At 35.9% G+C, this 16,982-nt stretch overlaps 1 protein-coding gene and 1 long non-coding RNA gene across 4 annotated transcripts; both read left to right on the forward strand.

The window, feature by feature from the left end:
- The first annotated feature begins 1,208 nt into the window (after window positions 1-1,208).
- LOC143460055 (low-density lipoprotein receptor-like) lies at window positions 1,209-14,118 on the forward strand. 3 transcript variants are annotated; one of them, XM_076957410.1, is made up of 22 exons: window positions 1,209-1,368; window positions 1,603-1,731; window positions 4,708-4,830; window positions 5,028-5,149; window positions 5,233-5,365; window positions 5,543-5,663; window positions 6,262-6,374; window positions 6,578-6,703; window positions 6,903-7,034; window positions 7,433-7,555; window positions 7,733-7,928; window positions 8,307-8,420; window positions 8,542-8,595; window positions 9,223-9,450; window positions 9,549-9,670; window positions 9,735-9,881; window positions 10,932-11,060; window positions 11,146-11,286; window positions 11,673-11,753; window positions 12,456-12,548; window positions 12,780-13,039; window positions 13,181-14,118. In XM_076957410.1, exons 1-22 carry the CDS (start codon window positions 1,242-1,244, stop codon window positions 13,253-13,255), a joined length of 2,889 nt encoding a protein of 962 aa, XP_076813525.1. In that variant the 5' UTR covers window positions 1,209-1,241; the 3' UTR covers window positions 13,256-14,118. The 3 variants fall into 3 exon arrangements, with proteins under 3 accessions (XP_076813525.1, XP_076813527.1, XP_076813526.1); XM_076957412.1 differs by lacking the exon at window positions 11,673-11,753; XM_076957411.1 differs by lacking the exon at window positions 8,542-8,595.
- Window positions 14,119-14,189: 71 nt separating this feature from the next.
- Window positions 14,190-16,670, forward strand: LOC143460059 (uncharacterized). Its single transcript, XR_013117825.1, has 3 exons — window positions 14,190-14,923; window positions 16,286-16,421; window positions 16,533-16,670. It is a non-coding gene; the product is annotated as an uncharacterized LOC143460059 (long non-coding RNA).
- The last annotated feature ends 312 nt before the right edge of the window (window positions 16,671-16,982 follow it).

Genomic DNA, 16,982 nt, shown 5'->3' on the forward strand with positions numbered 1-16,982 from the left:
TTAAATGTCGTTACACTTTAAATTGGAAATCTTGATTTCACATTCCTACTAGGTGTCGCTGTTTTTTTATTATATAAATAATCAGTTTGGCTTTGAGCGGTTATTCAAAAAAATGTGAATTGGTAAATTTGTGGAGCTACCGAAGTCATTCAAGAAAATATTTCGTTCAATCGTAGTCGTTGCAATTAGCTTGAGGCTTTGTTAATTACTGCTCAAAACGATGGTTTTGCACTCACACCTCGTCTTACGTCTTTCAGTATAAGTGTACACAAAGTATTGAAGTAGCATATAGGAAAATGGGGTGTGGTTCCAGAAGTACACACCCAAATGACGTCACAATTTGAGTAGCTTGGGTCTGCAATAGTATACAAATGCATCCTCAACTTGTGCACTTCTACACTAGCCTAGACCTGGGAAATGTATTTATTTGGCCTACAGTACCAGGCCTATTCAGATAGTACAGGTAGCCTACAATAAGGCGCAGTATATTAACTTACCGGTATACTCGTCTTTCAGGTCACTGAGTTCAGGGTGATAAATGCATCACGCTGTTGTGCACTTCATTAGGTCCACTTATTCCATTTTTAGTGGCCAGTAGCCTAGGCTATAGTCCGAAAAACCTACACTGACTTTAAAATTTTTGGGCAATGACAATGACCTACAACAGATAAAAATTTAGCTAAATGTTTTCTCAGTATTATACAGTCCAGCAGTCTGGGTTGCTAAATTTGTAAGTGCATAAAACATTTGCCCCTACAAGCTGCCAGTATACCTATAGGCTATTCAGTATTGCGAGATTGGATGGTTTACTGTTTTTAGGTGAGAAATCCTCTGCACAACAGGATGAAACAATAGTCATTACACGTGCAATTAATTTTAAACCCTTGACTTGGTAACTGCCAGGTTGTAAACTTTCCATCCTGGCAATTACCAATCTCTTTGTTATCAGAACTGGTGCACCAATTAAATTGGTAAAGCTGTCTAGTACGCCTAACACCAGCATGGTACACACTTGGATAATCCTGTAATTTCTGGCTAGACGATTATGCTTATATGCATGTTAAGTGACATGCATAAGTTAAGTTCGACTGTATGACACTTACTATACCAAATATTACCTGACCTACTACTTTTTCTTAAAGAATGTCTACCTCTAATATCACTGAACATAAATTTGGAAGCTAGTATTCTGTGAATATATGTTGCTAATGTAGACTTTAAGCTTATGTGGATTTGTTTTTATGCAATATAGTAGTAAGGGGCTTAATAAAACAATGAAATTACGGTGTCATTTACTTCCAACTTTAATGTTGTGGATATTGTACTTGATTTTTGTGCTGTGCATGTTTGAACAACTGATGGTTGTAGGTGGGTTTTTCGTACTGTATTTGAATGTTTTGTGGTATTGTATTTATAATTTGGCTAAACAACTCTTTCATTTTATAAGAAACAGGATATAGTTTGGCAGTCTTAAGGTTAACTTTATATTTTTCAACACAAGCTTTCGCAAGCATAAAATGATATCCCAACTATATCCTCTTTCTTATTTTACTTTAAAATTTGGTTAACACGGTTCAGACAACATCAACATTCATTTTACAGACTCCATTGGTATACCTTGCACTAAAGAAAACAACAAATTTTTATGTGAAAATCAAAACTGCATATCAAATAAATGGGTGTGTGATGGAGAAGATGATTGTAGAGACAACTCAGATGAACTTCACTGCAGTAAGAAAATATCCATATTACATATATAAAAAATAACGAGCCACCTAATTGTACTCATAAACATAATTTCTTGTGTGATAGTGCATTTTAATTGGTTTAGTTGTAAGCAGTATTTTGGAATTCTGATTATTATTTTTACCGAAAGCGTTTTTGATTGTGTGTGGATGTAAATATGCATGGATACAATCTGCAATTTCTTGAGAACCAGAAAATGGTTAAAATGTCTTACACATGAATTGGTACCTGGCATTTGTTTGTCTTTGCACAGAAGAAACACTTTTGTTAATGGCAAAAGGTTCTTTGAAGTTCTAAGTTAATTGGTTTGTGAGTAGTCACCCCATCTTGTGTATTAATTGTGACCAATGTCATAAACCCACGGTTATACAGCTTGATTAGATAGTTCACATTTATTTTATTATGATTATACGTACTGGTATACAATAGTGGAGTTTGGTTTGTACCCTAGCTGAAGACTGCCCTGTAAATGCAAAACACAAATGTCAAGGCGTGTCCAAGCGTTTCTCTTGTTGTGCCGTGGTGGTCTCCGTCCGTGCATAGGCATTGTAATGTTTCGCTTAACACCGGCACTTACTTTGCTGCTTTCCTATTGGCTGTTCAGTATCGCCTGATCGAGAGTTACGTCATTCCGTCAGCCATCATACAACGTGTCTCGCTTGTTTTTGTGAGGAATATCGTTCGATAGAAGTTATATCGTTTGTTCTAATGGCCCGCTATTGTATCAGAATGTTTTGAATGGATCGTTTGTATCTTCCAGCAAAGACAAAGTCCAATTTGTCCACAAAAACGTGACATATTTATTTCGGCAACTATGTCTTTTCATTCAAAATCGGAGAATCTTAATTAGTTTACTTCTAGTTTCAGTGTCTTGATAAATGTTTGTGATAAATAATATAATTTTATTCTTAGCAACACCAATAATAACGCCTTTGGTACGTTCTGAGTTTCTTTTGTTAATGTTGTGGATATCATAATTTGTCGGGCATGACTTTGATGACGAGATTGGTATGCCGTTGAGTCAAGCGGTGAATATGATAACATATGAGTCACAGGAACCGCTTCGCGTTTACTAAATAAGTAAATTTGTTGAAAACTACAGTACAGTATTGCACAAAATTTCCTTTTTTCCTTTATTTGAAGCCAACTGCCATATGACAAGTCAGGTGTGTTTCACTTTGCGCTTTTTCGATTATCTTGTGCGACCGTGTGTTATTAGCTTTTTCCCAGAAAATTAAGAAACTCCATACTAGAATGAAGCAAAATTTAAGGAAATTTTCTGGTTTGTTACTTGTGCATTTCTGTTTTTCTTTGGATCCAAATGCAGCACACGTTATAAGTGGTTTTGGAAGATTAAGAAACTCAATAAGACACGCTAACGACACTAAATAAACCCAAAGTTAAGAAACTACTGTACGAAATATTACAGCTTTCATCCTCAAGTTTTTCATGACTAAATCAGTGTGTTCAGGTTGCAAGTTATGTCGGCGAGTATTCATTCATGTGTACTTTACGTATTATGATGATCAAACGTGTGGCTCCACCCTTCACTCGCAGTTGCCGTGATTACGTAACTTGAGTTGCACGACATTTTAATGTTGTCCTTTTAGATTGTTGTCGTTTCGGCTACCAAGCGTGACTTGATTAGTCATTGAGTTATCACCTTGGTCACAAAATATGTTCAATTTCAATACCTCGGCTCCATGTTTACCGACTACTTCCAAGTAAACGTTTACACTTGTCCGTCTTAGGGTTGTATCGCCTGTGGGTGAGGATTTATCGCTTGCGTTTCGTTTTGTTTCTTGTATTTGAAGGAAACCGAATTTCTTTCCAACAACAAAAACGTTAACTTTGCTCTACCTGCCAAAACACTGGTAAGCCAGACGACGCTGACTTTGCAATGCATTTTTCCCCATCAGTCAATATCTTTGATCTTCTTCTGAGTATAGTCTGTTTACCGCAATCTTTAGTATTTTTTGAGCATACTGTATTTAACAGAATAGAAGCCGCGGTTTAAATTCTTTTTTTCAAAGAATTTTGTGCGGCTCCCAATCAAGGTTGGCTTCTAATACTCTCTTGCTATAATAAATTTATTTAACCAGTCTGCATGCTTTACGATTACTGTGTTGCTAGACCTGTTGACCAGTAGATACGTTTACTTCTTTGAGTCGCCGTTGTTGGTAAGACATAGTTTTCACACTTCATAGAGAAGCTTTTAGTACGGTATTTTTTATCTTCATTTGGAATATTTTTTAAGTCATTTTGTGCGCTTTCTAATTTAGAACGCATTATAATTAAGTAACTACGGTAACCAAACCTGTTGGATAAAACATTTACTATAATGCATAACATTTTCAAACGTTATAACTCTGGTTCGGTCTGGTTTGATATTTCGTAACATAATATCACCAGCGTTGTGTGAAATGGCTTTGCTTACAGTGTGTTTTAATTCTTTTGTGGGTATCTAAGACGATGTGCATATTGTAATTACTTGATATGCCTATAACAGGTCAAGTATAAAAATACTTATTCTATAGTTACACAATAGCATTTGATATTTCTCTATGTAAAGCCTAGAAATGTGCAGCGTCAGAAATATTTCTTTTTATGCTTTATTTTCGTCTGTGTTGACCTCGTGAAATTCGATATGTTTCATACACATATAATTCATTAAACTTGTGAATTTTCTGGGTTGGATGCCGCAGTAAATGACATATAAATTTCGCAGATACATTATATTTTCATTTCCAACGAACTGTTTTCAAGCATTTATCGAAAAACCAATTTTTAATTGCTGCTAGAATGCTATGTAAGGTTGTTGGTCCTTGATTTTTGACAACAAGGTTCAAAGTTTCTTGTGCGCTGTTTACACAAATTTTACTTGTTTTGTGGTTTTGTTTGTTTGATCTGCTGCGACCTTCGTCTGAGCGGACATTAACACACCGACTGTTGTTTATGCAGATAACATAACTTGCCAAGAACAGGAATTTCGCTGCAATAATAGCGTCTGTGTATCGCGCAAGTGGCTTTGCGATGGTGAGGACGACTGCAAAGACAATTCAGATGAAGAACCGGCCCTTTGTAGTATGTTGCTCAATTAAACCCGTGTATCCTGTTATTGTAACTGCCTAATTAGATAACTGACACATAGGTTATATTCATTGTTTGCGAAAACAGAAACATTAAATGTTTAAATGCGTATGCCGAATGATATAACAAGGTCGGTCCGAACGGTCTGAGGTTGAAATCTAACGATTCCATCTAATGATTTTGTATTTCAGACAACATGACATGTACTGACGACCAGTTTGTATGTGAAGAAAGCAAAAAATGTTTTCCAAAATCTTGGAAATGTGACGGTGAAGCGGACTGCAAAGATGAAAGTGACGAAGCAGGATGTCCAGTGAGTTGTATTACCCTCCTTAATTTATTCGATCCTTCAGTTTTCATCAGTTTATTGTATCTCCCATCTTGATGTTTTCTCAGGCCCAGCACTGCAAAGAAAATGAATTTACATGCAAAAATTTTGAATGCATCACCAAAATTTGGAGGTGTGATGGAGAAGATGACTGTTATGATGGGTCTGATGAGGAAGGCTGTCCACCCAGACATTGCCAAGGTTTTCCACAGCATTTTTAATTATTTAGTGTGATGCTTACTATGTATAACAAATCGCCATTACTTTCATAAAAATGTGTATTGTCGCTTCCAAATTTGCTTTCTTGTCTGTGATTTTTTTTGTGTGTTTCATGATTTTTTTCTTGTTTGTGTAACGTTGTGTTATGTTTTGAATTAGAGACTGAATTCAAATGCAGCAAAAAGGAGAAGTGCATTCCAAAAGCCTGGAAGTGTGATGATGATGCAGATTGTGATGACGAATCAGATGAAATAAATTGCCCAAAGAAAGATACACCCAAGTAAGTAAACATACGAAATTTACCTTTTTGATTCATCACTTAAACAAACAAGTTTTAGCTCCAATACGTTGAACGGTATGGATATGAAACATTATTCACCCTATTCTACCAAGGTTTTAATTTATGTCACTGCAAACTTATAGGTCAAGCTCTGTTTGCCAAAGCTGTTTGAATTAAATCTTGTGTTTTGAGGCTACCTCTTTAGTAATTTTCTTAATTTCCCAGTAACGTTATTTTGCTATGAGAGCTGTAATTAATCGTATCCATGAAGCACATATTAAAATAGTTTTCCTACCGATAAACAGTGTGTTAATACAAACTCCAAATCAGAACCAGCCAAATGCTGCATTTTTAGGTTGAGTTCCCCAGAGATTTGTGAAAGTTGTTTGTTGTCTAATGTCTGTGCGCAAATGCTTCCACGTTCAGAAAGTTAGTTACTGTTGAAGTGTGCGTCTATGTTTGATTAATTATTTTTAGTATACCTTTGCATACTTGTGTGATGTGATAGGACTGTTGTCTGTCTCAACACGATTTGATATTCAATCTGCGTCTTAGGTCAGACTTGTCATTAGAAAATTAACTTTTTTTATTGTCGTAGGTGTGTTGTTGGCTACTTTCCATGCCAAGAAGGATACGCTACCTGCATGCTCAACTCTTGGGCATGTGATGGGGATGTGGATTGCCCAGATGGTTCTGATGAGCGTAATTGCAGTAAGGGTTTTAATGTTTTACATACCATATATGTCTGCACGCTGTTCAAATAATTACACGGAGTATTACGATTAATACCAAGTAATATTTCTGTAACAGCTTTAATTATGAATGTAATACAGTGCAAAGTAGGTTTTGTTTTGGGAAGTTTCTTGCAACTCGTACTTTTAAAAAATCAAAACAAATTTCACTATTATCCTCAGATACAACATCCAATATCTGTCCAACTGACCACTTTGCTTGCGACAGCAGGCTTTGTATACTGAAAACTAAGGTGTGTGACAGAATTTCAGATTGCCGTGATGGCTCCGATGAAAAGCACTGCGTAGGTATGGGATCAAGGAAATCAAGATTTTACTTTAGTTTACACAATTAATCTGGATGATGATTAAGTGTTCCGTTGCTGCTAATGTGGGGTACTAATATATTTTCGCTGTTAAACGCGTTTTTTATTGTTACAATAGTTCTTAAAAGTGTAGTATTTTTATAACTTAGTACCCCGTCTATTTCATTCCAATGTATCTTTAGATTCTGAGACTTGCGATCGCAGTGTGTCATATAAATGCAAAAATGGATCTTGCATACCACGTCACAAACTTTGTGATCACAGACATGACTGCCCACTTGGAGATGATGAAACAAAAGGATTTAACAAATGTTGTAAGTTTCCTTTTTAAACTCGTTGCGATCAGGAAAAGGAAACTCTTTCTGCTTGTTTATAAAAGCTTGTATACAAGTGATCAGACAAGTTATTCTTGTCACTCACCCTAATTTATGGACATCTAAAAGATATACAGCAGACATGTATTCAGTGCTATTGACCGGCATAAACCTCGGTTTAGCTTTACTCAGGTTTATTGCTTAGAATTAACTTCTTGTTCTTAAAATGAGGCATTTTGCCTCATTTGTTGCTTGTGCTTGACTTTTATTTTGCATTCTTGTAAGACCAAATTGAAACATGTATTCCGTGTTGTAAGTGATTTAGTTAGTCATATAGAATGTAAGGCTATGTATACAATTTACAAAGCCTGTACAACTTAAATAAACTTTTTTTACAGTTTACAACGAATGCAGTCAGCACAACGGCAATTGTTCCCATATATGCACAGATCGACAGCAAGGTTATGAATGCTCGTGTCCGTATGGATATCAGCTGGATAGTACTGGAAAACTATGTGAAGGTAGACTAAAAATTAATTTCAGCCAAAGTAAGAAAACTTAGCTTTCCACAAATAGGCCATTTTAGTATGCACAAATAATATAGTGATTGGTGCTGAAATAATATAGTGATTTAAAATAGCTGAAACAAATTAGTTGATTTATTTGTCTTTTTTCTTATTAATTTCTTTATTTCATAGATATCGATGAATGTGAAGCTGGAAAATATAAGTGCGATCAGAAATGCATCAATATCAAGGGCGATTATAAGTGTGATTGCTATGCTGGGTTTAAACTTGAAGGGTTTTCCAAATGCAAACTTGTAAATTCTTCCAGCCAAAAAGCTTATCTTATTTTCTCAGACAAAATCAAAATCAGGAGAATCAGCATTAAGAGGTAAGAATTTGAAAACAGGTCTCGTATTTTTTCGTTAGTATATCTTAAGCTTTCAGTCACTTTCGGCAGCTATTGCTCAAATAAAAGGCATGTGGCAAAAATCTTACTTACCTAAAAAGTTTGCAAGCAATATTCATGACTGGGAAGTATTGCCATGAATTGAGTTATAAAACGTAACTGCACATATGCAATAGCTAAAAGGAAAGAAGTGAACAGCTGCTTTTTGTTATCCGCTACAAACACATATACCACTAAAACTTTGAGCTTTGGTTCAGGCAGACATTCATCAAAACATGGATCACAACAGCTGGTTGAGTCCAATGTTATTTGCTTCTGTAATAATCCAGAATCATCATTAATTCTCTTGTATTGTTTCAGAGGAAAGTTTATGTCGGTTCTTGCTGATGGTCTAAAACATGTGTCTGGTGTTGCTTTAAACATCAAGAAGCGAACTTTGTTCTGGACTGATCTTAAGGACGAGACAATTAAAAGGTATAACTAATTAATTAATTATGCTATTCTTCACACTGGCAAGCCAGACAACAATGGCTGGCAGTGGCACGTCTCTTAATATTCTGTCTCAGACACTGAACAGTATCAAATGCTTTTAAAGTTCAAATCAAGCAACTGAAGGAGATGCAAGCACTGTGGGCATGTCCTTTTACAGGTATCTTGTGTCCGCATTTGGGTCGCAATAATAATCAATTTCTCAGTAGAACTCAGTAACCACTGAAATTTTATGTCTAAACTTTTGCCCTGAAAAGGGCTGGTAATCGCATAGAAAAGTTTTCAGTGAAAACAAAACCATTAAATTTCGATAAAACACCATCACAATCTTAGATGCTTATAAAATAACACCGCATGTGTTAATTGCATGGTTATGTGGTCGTTACAAGTCAAGCATCTTACATTATCACACTTTTGATTCGAGCAAGCTTATGCAATTGATTGCTAAACGCTTGCATGCCTGCAGTTTAAAATTGATTTATCTTGGTGTTTAACATTTGCTTTACAGTATTTAGAAAATAATTTCTAAATCGTATTTGCCCTAAGCATGGATGTACTTTTTCCGTGATGATGTTATTCAGTAATTCCAATGTTGTAGTCGAATGAAAAACAAACTTCCCTTGTAATTACAAATCCTTTTCTTGCCATTGTATATTTGTCACTGCATTCTATCATAAGTTGTTGTAAGAGGAGGTGAAATAAAAGCATAAACAAAAAATTAACGAATCGAAGCAGATTTAAACAATATCAATAAATTATTTTTGACAGCAAATAATTTTAATTCCAGCAAAGTTATTGACGACAATCTTGCCAGTCCAAAGGCAATGTTCTCAAGCAGCACTGTGCGAACGCCTGTTTCCCTGGCCGTGGATTGGATTAACGAACATCTCTATTGGACTGATTTAACCCTATCGAAGATAACAGTATCATTTACAAATGGGTCATTCCCGAAAACCATTGCAACTGTCAAAGACAACATGTCACCTTTTTCCATAGCAGTTCATCCTGAAAAAGGGTAAAATTTTATATTTTTTATGTTATTTTCTTACTTTATTTTAAAGATTATATAATTTATGACCAAAACCGTTGTCAAGTGCGTTTCTGTCTTCCTAGGTATATGTTCGTGAGTTTGTTTGGATCAAGCAAATCCAGAATTGCAAGATACTGGATGAATGGAGAGAAACGGACAGACATTATTACTGAAGACATTGCAGAGGCTAGCGGTATTACCATAGGTACAATCGGATTTTTATTTTCAAATTGTCCGAACTGTGTCTACCTTTGGCTTTTCTTACACAGATTTTCATGAAAATCGGTTGTTTTGGCTGGATGTCAAACTTCGCCGGTTGTCTTCGTGTGACTTTGATGGCAAGAAGAGAAGAACAATTTTAGACGTTTATAATTACCTTCGGCAGCCACGTGGTATTGCGGTCTTGAATGAAAATGGTAGGTTGTGATGATAAACGGTCTTGTACTTTGCTCGCTTAATTAAGTTGTAACCGGTTGGATTCGCCTCTGACATATGTAACTGCGTTGCACTTGCGGTTTGAGTTCGTTTATTCTATCAAACGATTTTGCGAGAATTTTGTATTTACCTAGCGAATGCTATGTCAAGTGGTATACACTTTTTTAGCCTTAGCACGTGACGCTTAAGAAGTGCGTTTGTCTGGCGTCATAGTAGTCAGACAGCACGTGACAATTTCACAGCATGAGTTGGTGCATATCAAACTGTTCATTTTAGCCAATAAACTTTTTTAAGTCGTAACACGTATACATATTTGGTATAAGTTGAAGTGACAGTCTGTAATTATTAGGAAATTCTTTATAATTTGGCTTCAAACAACCTAAACTTACACTACTAAGTCTTGTAGCTTCAAGTGTCTGTGCTGTAAGCGAATAACAACCGGAATAAGTCAACTTTTTGGTAAACACTTGATCGAACAATATCAGTGTGCTTTGACTCAACTGCGTCAACGTTAAACAATAAACGGTGTTTACACTTGAGAGTAACGTTAATCGTGCAGGTAGGCGCTGAGCAGTAAAGGTAAGGTTTAAGCAAAAATCAGTTAAAATGTCTATGTCCTTTAACGTTTGTTGCAAACAAAACAACCTTCTCTTACTGCACCGATATTAAAGTGTCGACTTCAAATAAATATAAATATTGACTCTTAGGAGATACTGGATACAACTATATTTTTGCATTTAACAATTAATATATTAAGTTAGCTGATTTATCAGGTTTGCAACCGCGAGTTTACGTGTCATCCTAATTTCGCTTAATAGGGCTAAAAATTGAATAAATTCAAACATAATACGACATTAATATCGTCTGTTAACAAAGATTTAGAGTCAGTTATAGATTGTATTATGTTGGATTTGCCTTCTCATTTATGCAGGAAAATTCTCTCAACTTCCTTAAGGCATCAAAATTCTTCGTATGCCCTATTGCGCAAAACTTAGTTCTGATAACAAGTCACAACCAATTTCTTGTTATAGTTTACTGGACGGACCAGCATAGCTTGCAGAGTTGCAACAAAATAACGGGGAATAATATAAAGATGATCGATCCTCGTCTTACTTTACCAATGGATTTGCAAGTCGACCACCCAAGCGCGCAACCCAACTGTAAGTTAAGACCAAAATGTAATCTCTTGTTATTAACAGGTCAACCGAAAAAAGATGAAACTGTGTTAAAAATTTTTGTCTTTAGTTACGGAGCATTGTCGCCATCACACGTGCCAGTTCTTGTGTCTTCCTATACCTGAAACGACGATAACTTCCGCGCGTTACGCATGTGCCTGTCCCAATGGTTATGTTACCGATCCAGTCGAATCGTCGAAGTGCAAAGAAGGTTTGTTTATTACTTGTTTACAGATTTTGTCGTAATTTTTTGGTTTATTTTCCTGAATGAATTTACTAAAACTAGTTTTCATATCTTAAAATATAACCAAATGTAGCAAGAAACGCCGTTACTAAAACTACTAAACACGTAGCAGTCCCAGCATTCAAAACGACAGTAGTTTTCATGCAAATTCAGAAAATAAGCCTACATTTTATGCATTAATCAATTGAATATAAAATTTATTTTTATGTCGAACTTTCCCTTGCTTAATTGGAGACTTCATTAATGTACGTTCATGCTCCAAACCAGTTTGTTTGAAAAGGGACATAACGAAAATGACGCACTTTAGTTCCTGTTTGACACTGATGTGACTGTTCCCCTCATTCCTTTTGCAGTTTCAGCTGTTCCGACATCGTCCAGTGCAGTAACTAAAAAGTCTAGCACTGACATTGTAGACTCAACTCAAGTGATATTAGGTTGCTACTTTTGCACACTTGCTTAGATTTTTCGTTAACATTTAACAGAATTTTTTGTTAAATTTGCATGCCTTCATTTTTCAAATGAAGCCAGATCTCAGTAATAATTTAACAACTTTTATGGCACATTTACCTGGGCAATAGGTATTCTGCTTGATTTTGTTTTGAATAATTAATTTATTAACCTATTTTGTTGGCTTTTTGGCTATTAGAGTCATTTTGACCACCTTTTGTATGCAAACAAACAATTGCACGTTTAACCTGTAGTTATGGTTTGAGTGAAATGGACAAACTTTTCTGAACATTGGCCTAGGCAATGGGTATTCTACTTGATTTTCTTTTGAATAATTTAATTGCTAACCAATTTTGCTGGCTTTTTGGCTATTAGAGTAATTTTGAACACATTTAGCATGCAAACAAACAATTGCACGTTTAACCTGTAGTTATCGTTTGAGTGAAATGGGCAAACTTTTCTGAACATTTACCTGGGCAATGGGTATTCTGCTTGATTTTGTTTTGAATAATTAATTTACTAACCAATTTTGTTGGCTTTTTGGCTATTAGAGTCATTTTGAACACATTTAGCACGCAAACAAACTATTGCACGCTTAACCTATAATTATGGTTTGAGTGAAATGGGCAAACGTTTCTGCATTCAAGTTGCTATTTTTTCATATCTTAAATACGTCCAAATATTTACAGCCCAATCCACTACTGACAGTCCATCTCCGCCCATTCAAGTTAATCCAGGCATTCAAACCGGCACCAAGGTCGCCATCGTTATTTGCATAATAGGTAACAAAAAGTTTGTGTATGCCGAAATACAGAAATCTAATTCATTTATGTGACTAGTCAAATCGATGTTACTACTAAAATAACGTATTTTCAGAAGTTTTCCATTGCAATGATAAACACCGCATAGTATAAATCTTAGTGCATCAGTGTTGAATACCTCGTTACACTATTATTAATCACATAAAGTAACTCCAGCAATACAATGCATTGACGCCGTTTTTATTGACACAGGTTCAGCGGCGCTATTATGCGCGACTCTGTGTGGTGCATTCCGTTGGTACCGGAAGCGTTCAATGCGCATGAGCATGAATTTCGACAACCCAGTCTACCGTAAGACCACCACGACAGTACCTGAGGTAAATCACAACGGTTCAGTACCACGCGTGGGATCTCGACTTCACTTGATGGACGACGATCAGCTGGAGGAGGAGAATCGTGAAAGACGGAACTCAGTCGGCTCGGGATCTACCGACGAACACGTTTACCAGCCGGTAGGCGGGCACCGAACTTCCATAGGAAATGTCGATCAAATATTTCGATTACCGCGGCATAGTTATATTATCATCTTTTTACTGTACTTCTACATATACAATAAATTCTTAGAACTTATTGTAGTGAAACTATTTTTTTAGGTTCAGAGAGTTTCTACGGAGGGTGACGACATTTCGGAGGTTTCCTTTTCGGATAAGCGTTACTTGGTCTCCTAGTCCAACGAATGATACCATAAGAAATAGATGACGTAGCAGATACCGGTTGGTGTTACGTGGCGGGCACACTATAAAAGACCCTTCCTGGTGTTTTAGGAGCTCTATGCTAGGCTGCGACACGCAAAGTTTTTCATATAAAAGGTAACGTTTAACTTTTCTGTTTTTGGTACATCTCAATGTAAAATGTAGGTTATGCATTATCGCGTGTGCCTCACTGAACCACAGAGTAAAATCTCGGTCTACATTGGTACTTATAACGTTTTTTTGTTCACTTTGCTGTTGGTACTGTGCTTTCTTATTAATTGCTTTTATAAAAACTGTTATAAATTACAAAACGCCTCTATACGTTCTATACAAAACGCCTATGTGAAATTTTCATACATCCAAAAAAAACAACAAATCATGCCTATGGGTGCTATACCGTGGTTATCATATATGATTGGTGGAAGTTTTGTTGACCTTGTTTATGTATTTTATAAACGGTAAAATCAGTAAATTAGCATTTCGTTTAAGATGATCGTTGAATGCTGGTAGAAACTGTTGCAAACAGATTATGCAGTCTGTATTTCGCGGTAAGTTCAAGGACCCTGTATTTTAAAATATTTATTATGTTCCATTATCCTATATGATATTTGTTGTTTATACGCTTTGTACTTCCGTAGAATGCAGATTATTTCTAACAAAGTTCAGTTACGTCAGAGTCCTCGGCACAATTTTTCCATTTTACTGCTAATTCAAGTTTGCTCACCTAATACAGTATATTGAGTATTTATGAGTTTTGTACGTTTGTATTAGGCGTACTTTGTTCCTTTGTGTGTATTACGCGTACTAAACCCCATTAATAAGAATTTATTATTGTAAAACCAAGTGCAGCAAGAAGCCTTTGTGGCGGTGTATTCACAGCTGAAGAAACACTTAGGGGTAGAGGAAGATTGGTCAAGCAATATTAGAAATTAAAAACAATATTTTATTTGATCATAATTTAGCTAACTACGTTTGGAAACATTGATATTAGTAGTATAAATTTGCCACTCTAAGAAAACTCTTTGATGGTACCAGGTACCAATACCTCATGGTACCAGATGATACCTGATAGTTGCGATTGCCTTTCTTTCTGCGAGCGGCACCACGTAATATACATCTTGGATTTGTAGTGAATTGGAAATAGTCTAAGTCTGGTAGTTTGCGATAAGATTTTAGAAAGAAAAGATTAGCCATTCCAACAACGGTTTATAAAAGGAAACGGTAGCTATTGCCACGATGCTTTGAAAGGATTATAGCGGATCAAGTTTTAGCTAGAAACTACATTTCAAAGCAATCCTACAAAGTAACTTTTGCAATTTCATGAAAGAAACAAAAGTGGTAATGATAAAACTGAAACAATTGAATACCACGTACCAAATTTTTTATAACATGCCTTTAAACATATCTTCATTTTCAGCACTAAATACTGTATTATATTTGCGTTTAATTTTAAAAAAAATTAACGTTTCAAGTTTAAACTGAAGGATTCGTATTGGTTTAAATGAGTCACTTCCCACTCATTGACCTGAATAAATTGAAAGATTTTTTTTACTTCGGCAGTGGATAGGCATCCCAGTAATCACTGAGTGGAACAACATAAGATGGCCCAAAAAAATCAATCATCCAAACAAGACCAAGATCGAGGTGAGCAGAATAAAAGCCGTGGGATGAGGAATAACTTTTCATAACAGGATGACGAGTAAAGGGAGCATAGGCGACCTTCTTTTCTTCAGCATCCGTGGCCTTTACCAGTCAGGGTTACTTTGCAGTCTAGCGCGTAAGGGCAACTCATGGTCATACTTTCCATCTTGACAATATTTGTAGCCAACTACATTTTCTGAAAGTGTGAGAGAAACTTTGTTGTTTTTCACTGCATCTTCCGCAGAAATATCGCCATCAAAAAGGTAAAAGTAAAGCACACCAGTGATATATTACAATTATGGAGCGGGCCATCACAGACAACGATCACATTTGTGAAAGGCAATCCTGATCTGTGGTAATGTGTGGATATGGTCCCAATTAATTATTGGCCAATTTGAACACTTAACTTGTCGTATATGACATTTAATTGGAATTGAAATCCTTTAACATTTCTCATACTAGATACTTCAGACTTCTCATACTAGAAACCTAACAGGCAAAATAAAATTCTTTAATAAAAAAATATTATCAGGGCAATACAGTTTTCAACAATTGCTTACGAAGCTGCATGAAGACAATCTGAATTCCACTCATGCCGGCATGCAGCCGTCAGCCATGAATTTCTAAACTGATTACCGACAGCAAATCTGAAAAAAATTCTTGCATGTTGCAAAATGACAACTAGCTATCTCGACACAACTAGCAATCTTTGACCCCGATTGCTGGTCAATCGTTTGCGTCACTCTGTGTTTAGGTAATAAAAATTAACCGTGTTTTAAATGTTTTGTAAAGCATTTCCAACCCGCCATTTACACACAGGTCCTTTGTATGTTCATTATATAAAGCATCAAAGATGTTTTCACGCTGTTATTATGGAAGTCTTGTTATGCATTTTCATGGTAAATCCATATCCATAATTAAACTAAGCCTACTGAAATACGACATGACAACCACTACAGTTCTCATAAAAGGGGTATTCTCTGGACCAATACAGTTTTCCGTGTTCAACTGAACGTGAACTTTGTACATACCTGAGGTAATGAGATTGAATATTACGCCAAGTCACAATATACATTACATAACAACACGAACTTCTTTTTTTGAAAAAATCGAAAACAAAGTAATAGAGTAAATAGACTGACATCCGAAAAGCAACTATAGAGAAGTAGTAGACGTAAATGATCACAAAATATGAAAATGCGCAAACTCTCTGAGCGGTTTTTCACTTAGTTTGCAAAATACGAAGGCTTGTTAAGTTTGTTTGTTCAAGTTTTTAACAATTCTATATGCCGGTAAGAAAATCGTGGAACGACATATATGAATTTAGCGTTCGCAATTTGCATTGAATTGAATTTGCATTTGAAGTCACAGAAAAGCAAGGTTACCACTTCTATGAAATATCCAGTGTTTCCGTTCCATTTTGTGGCGTGAGGTGGCAAGGATTTAGTGTTGATGCTTTAACAAAATATCCAATATCAAGGTGGATCAGCTTTTCAACAAAGTAAGTGCAAAATGATTAAGGTGGATTTAGGTATTAGCACTGAGTACTTGCAGTGATCATTGTTCCACTGAGATTGTTGGATAATAATAGGAAGAGTTACGTAATTTTCAGGTAATCTTCGGTGATCGCCGATCTGATTGTTGGCATCATACTGCTGTCCACTTGCATCTACAACTTGGACAGACTGACAATGGAACCGCTGGAACCTGGAAAGTTAATCAGAAAGGCCGACAAATTCGAAATCCACTTAGCGTACAACTACCTTCAATTTGTGGAATTTGTTACTGCAGTATCGCTTTTCGTTTCACTTTACACGCTTACTGCTAACGTCTATACTACTGATATTTGCGTGACACGTTGCGTTTGGTTTCATTCCTCATTTGACCAATATTATATGCGCAAAGCATAATTTATTTAACGTGGTATGCAAAATGTGTTAGAGTAAGGGAGCACCTGCATCTACCGCTAGCTGGACGGTAAATAATTTTATACGTTAGTAAGTTAACAGATTTTTGTAGAAAAGAGCACACATAGACAGGGTTGCCATCGGTCTCAACTCAA

Source organism: Clavelina lepadiformis, chromosome 5, assembly GCF_947623445.1.
Source record: "Clavelina lepadiformis chromosome 5, kaClaLepa1.1, whole genome shotgun sequence".
In the NCBI taxonomy this organism is placed as follows: Eukaryota; Metazoa; Chordata; class Ascidiacea; order Aplousobranchia; family Clavelinidae; genus Clavelina; species Clavelina lepadiformis.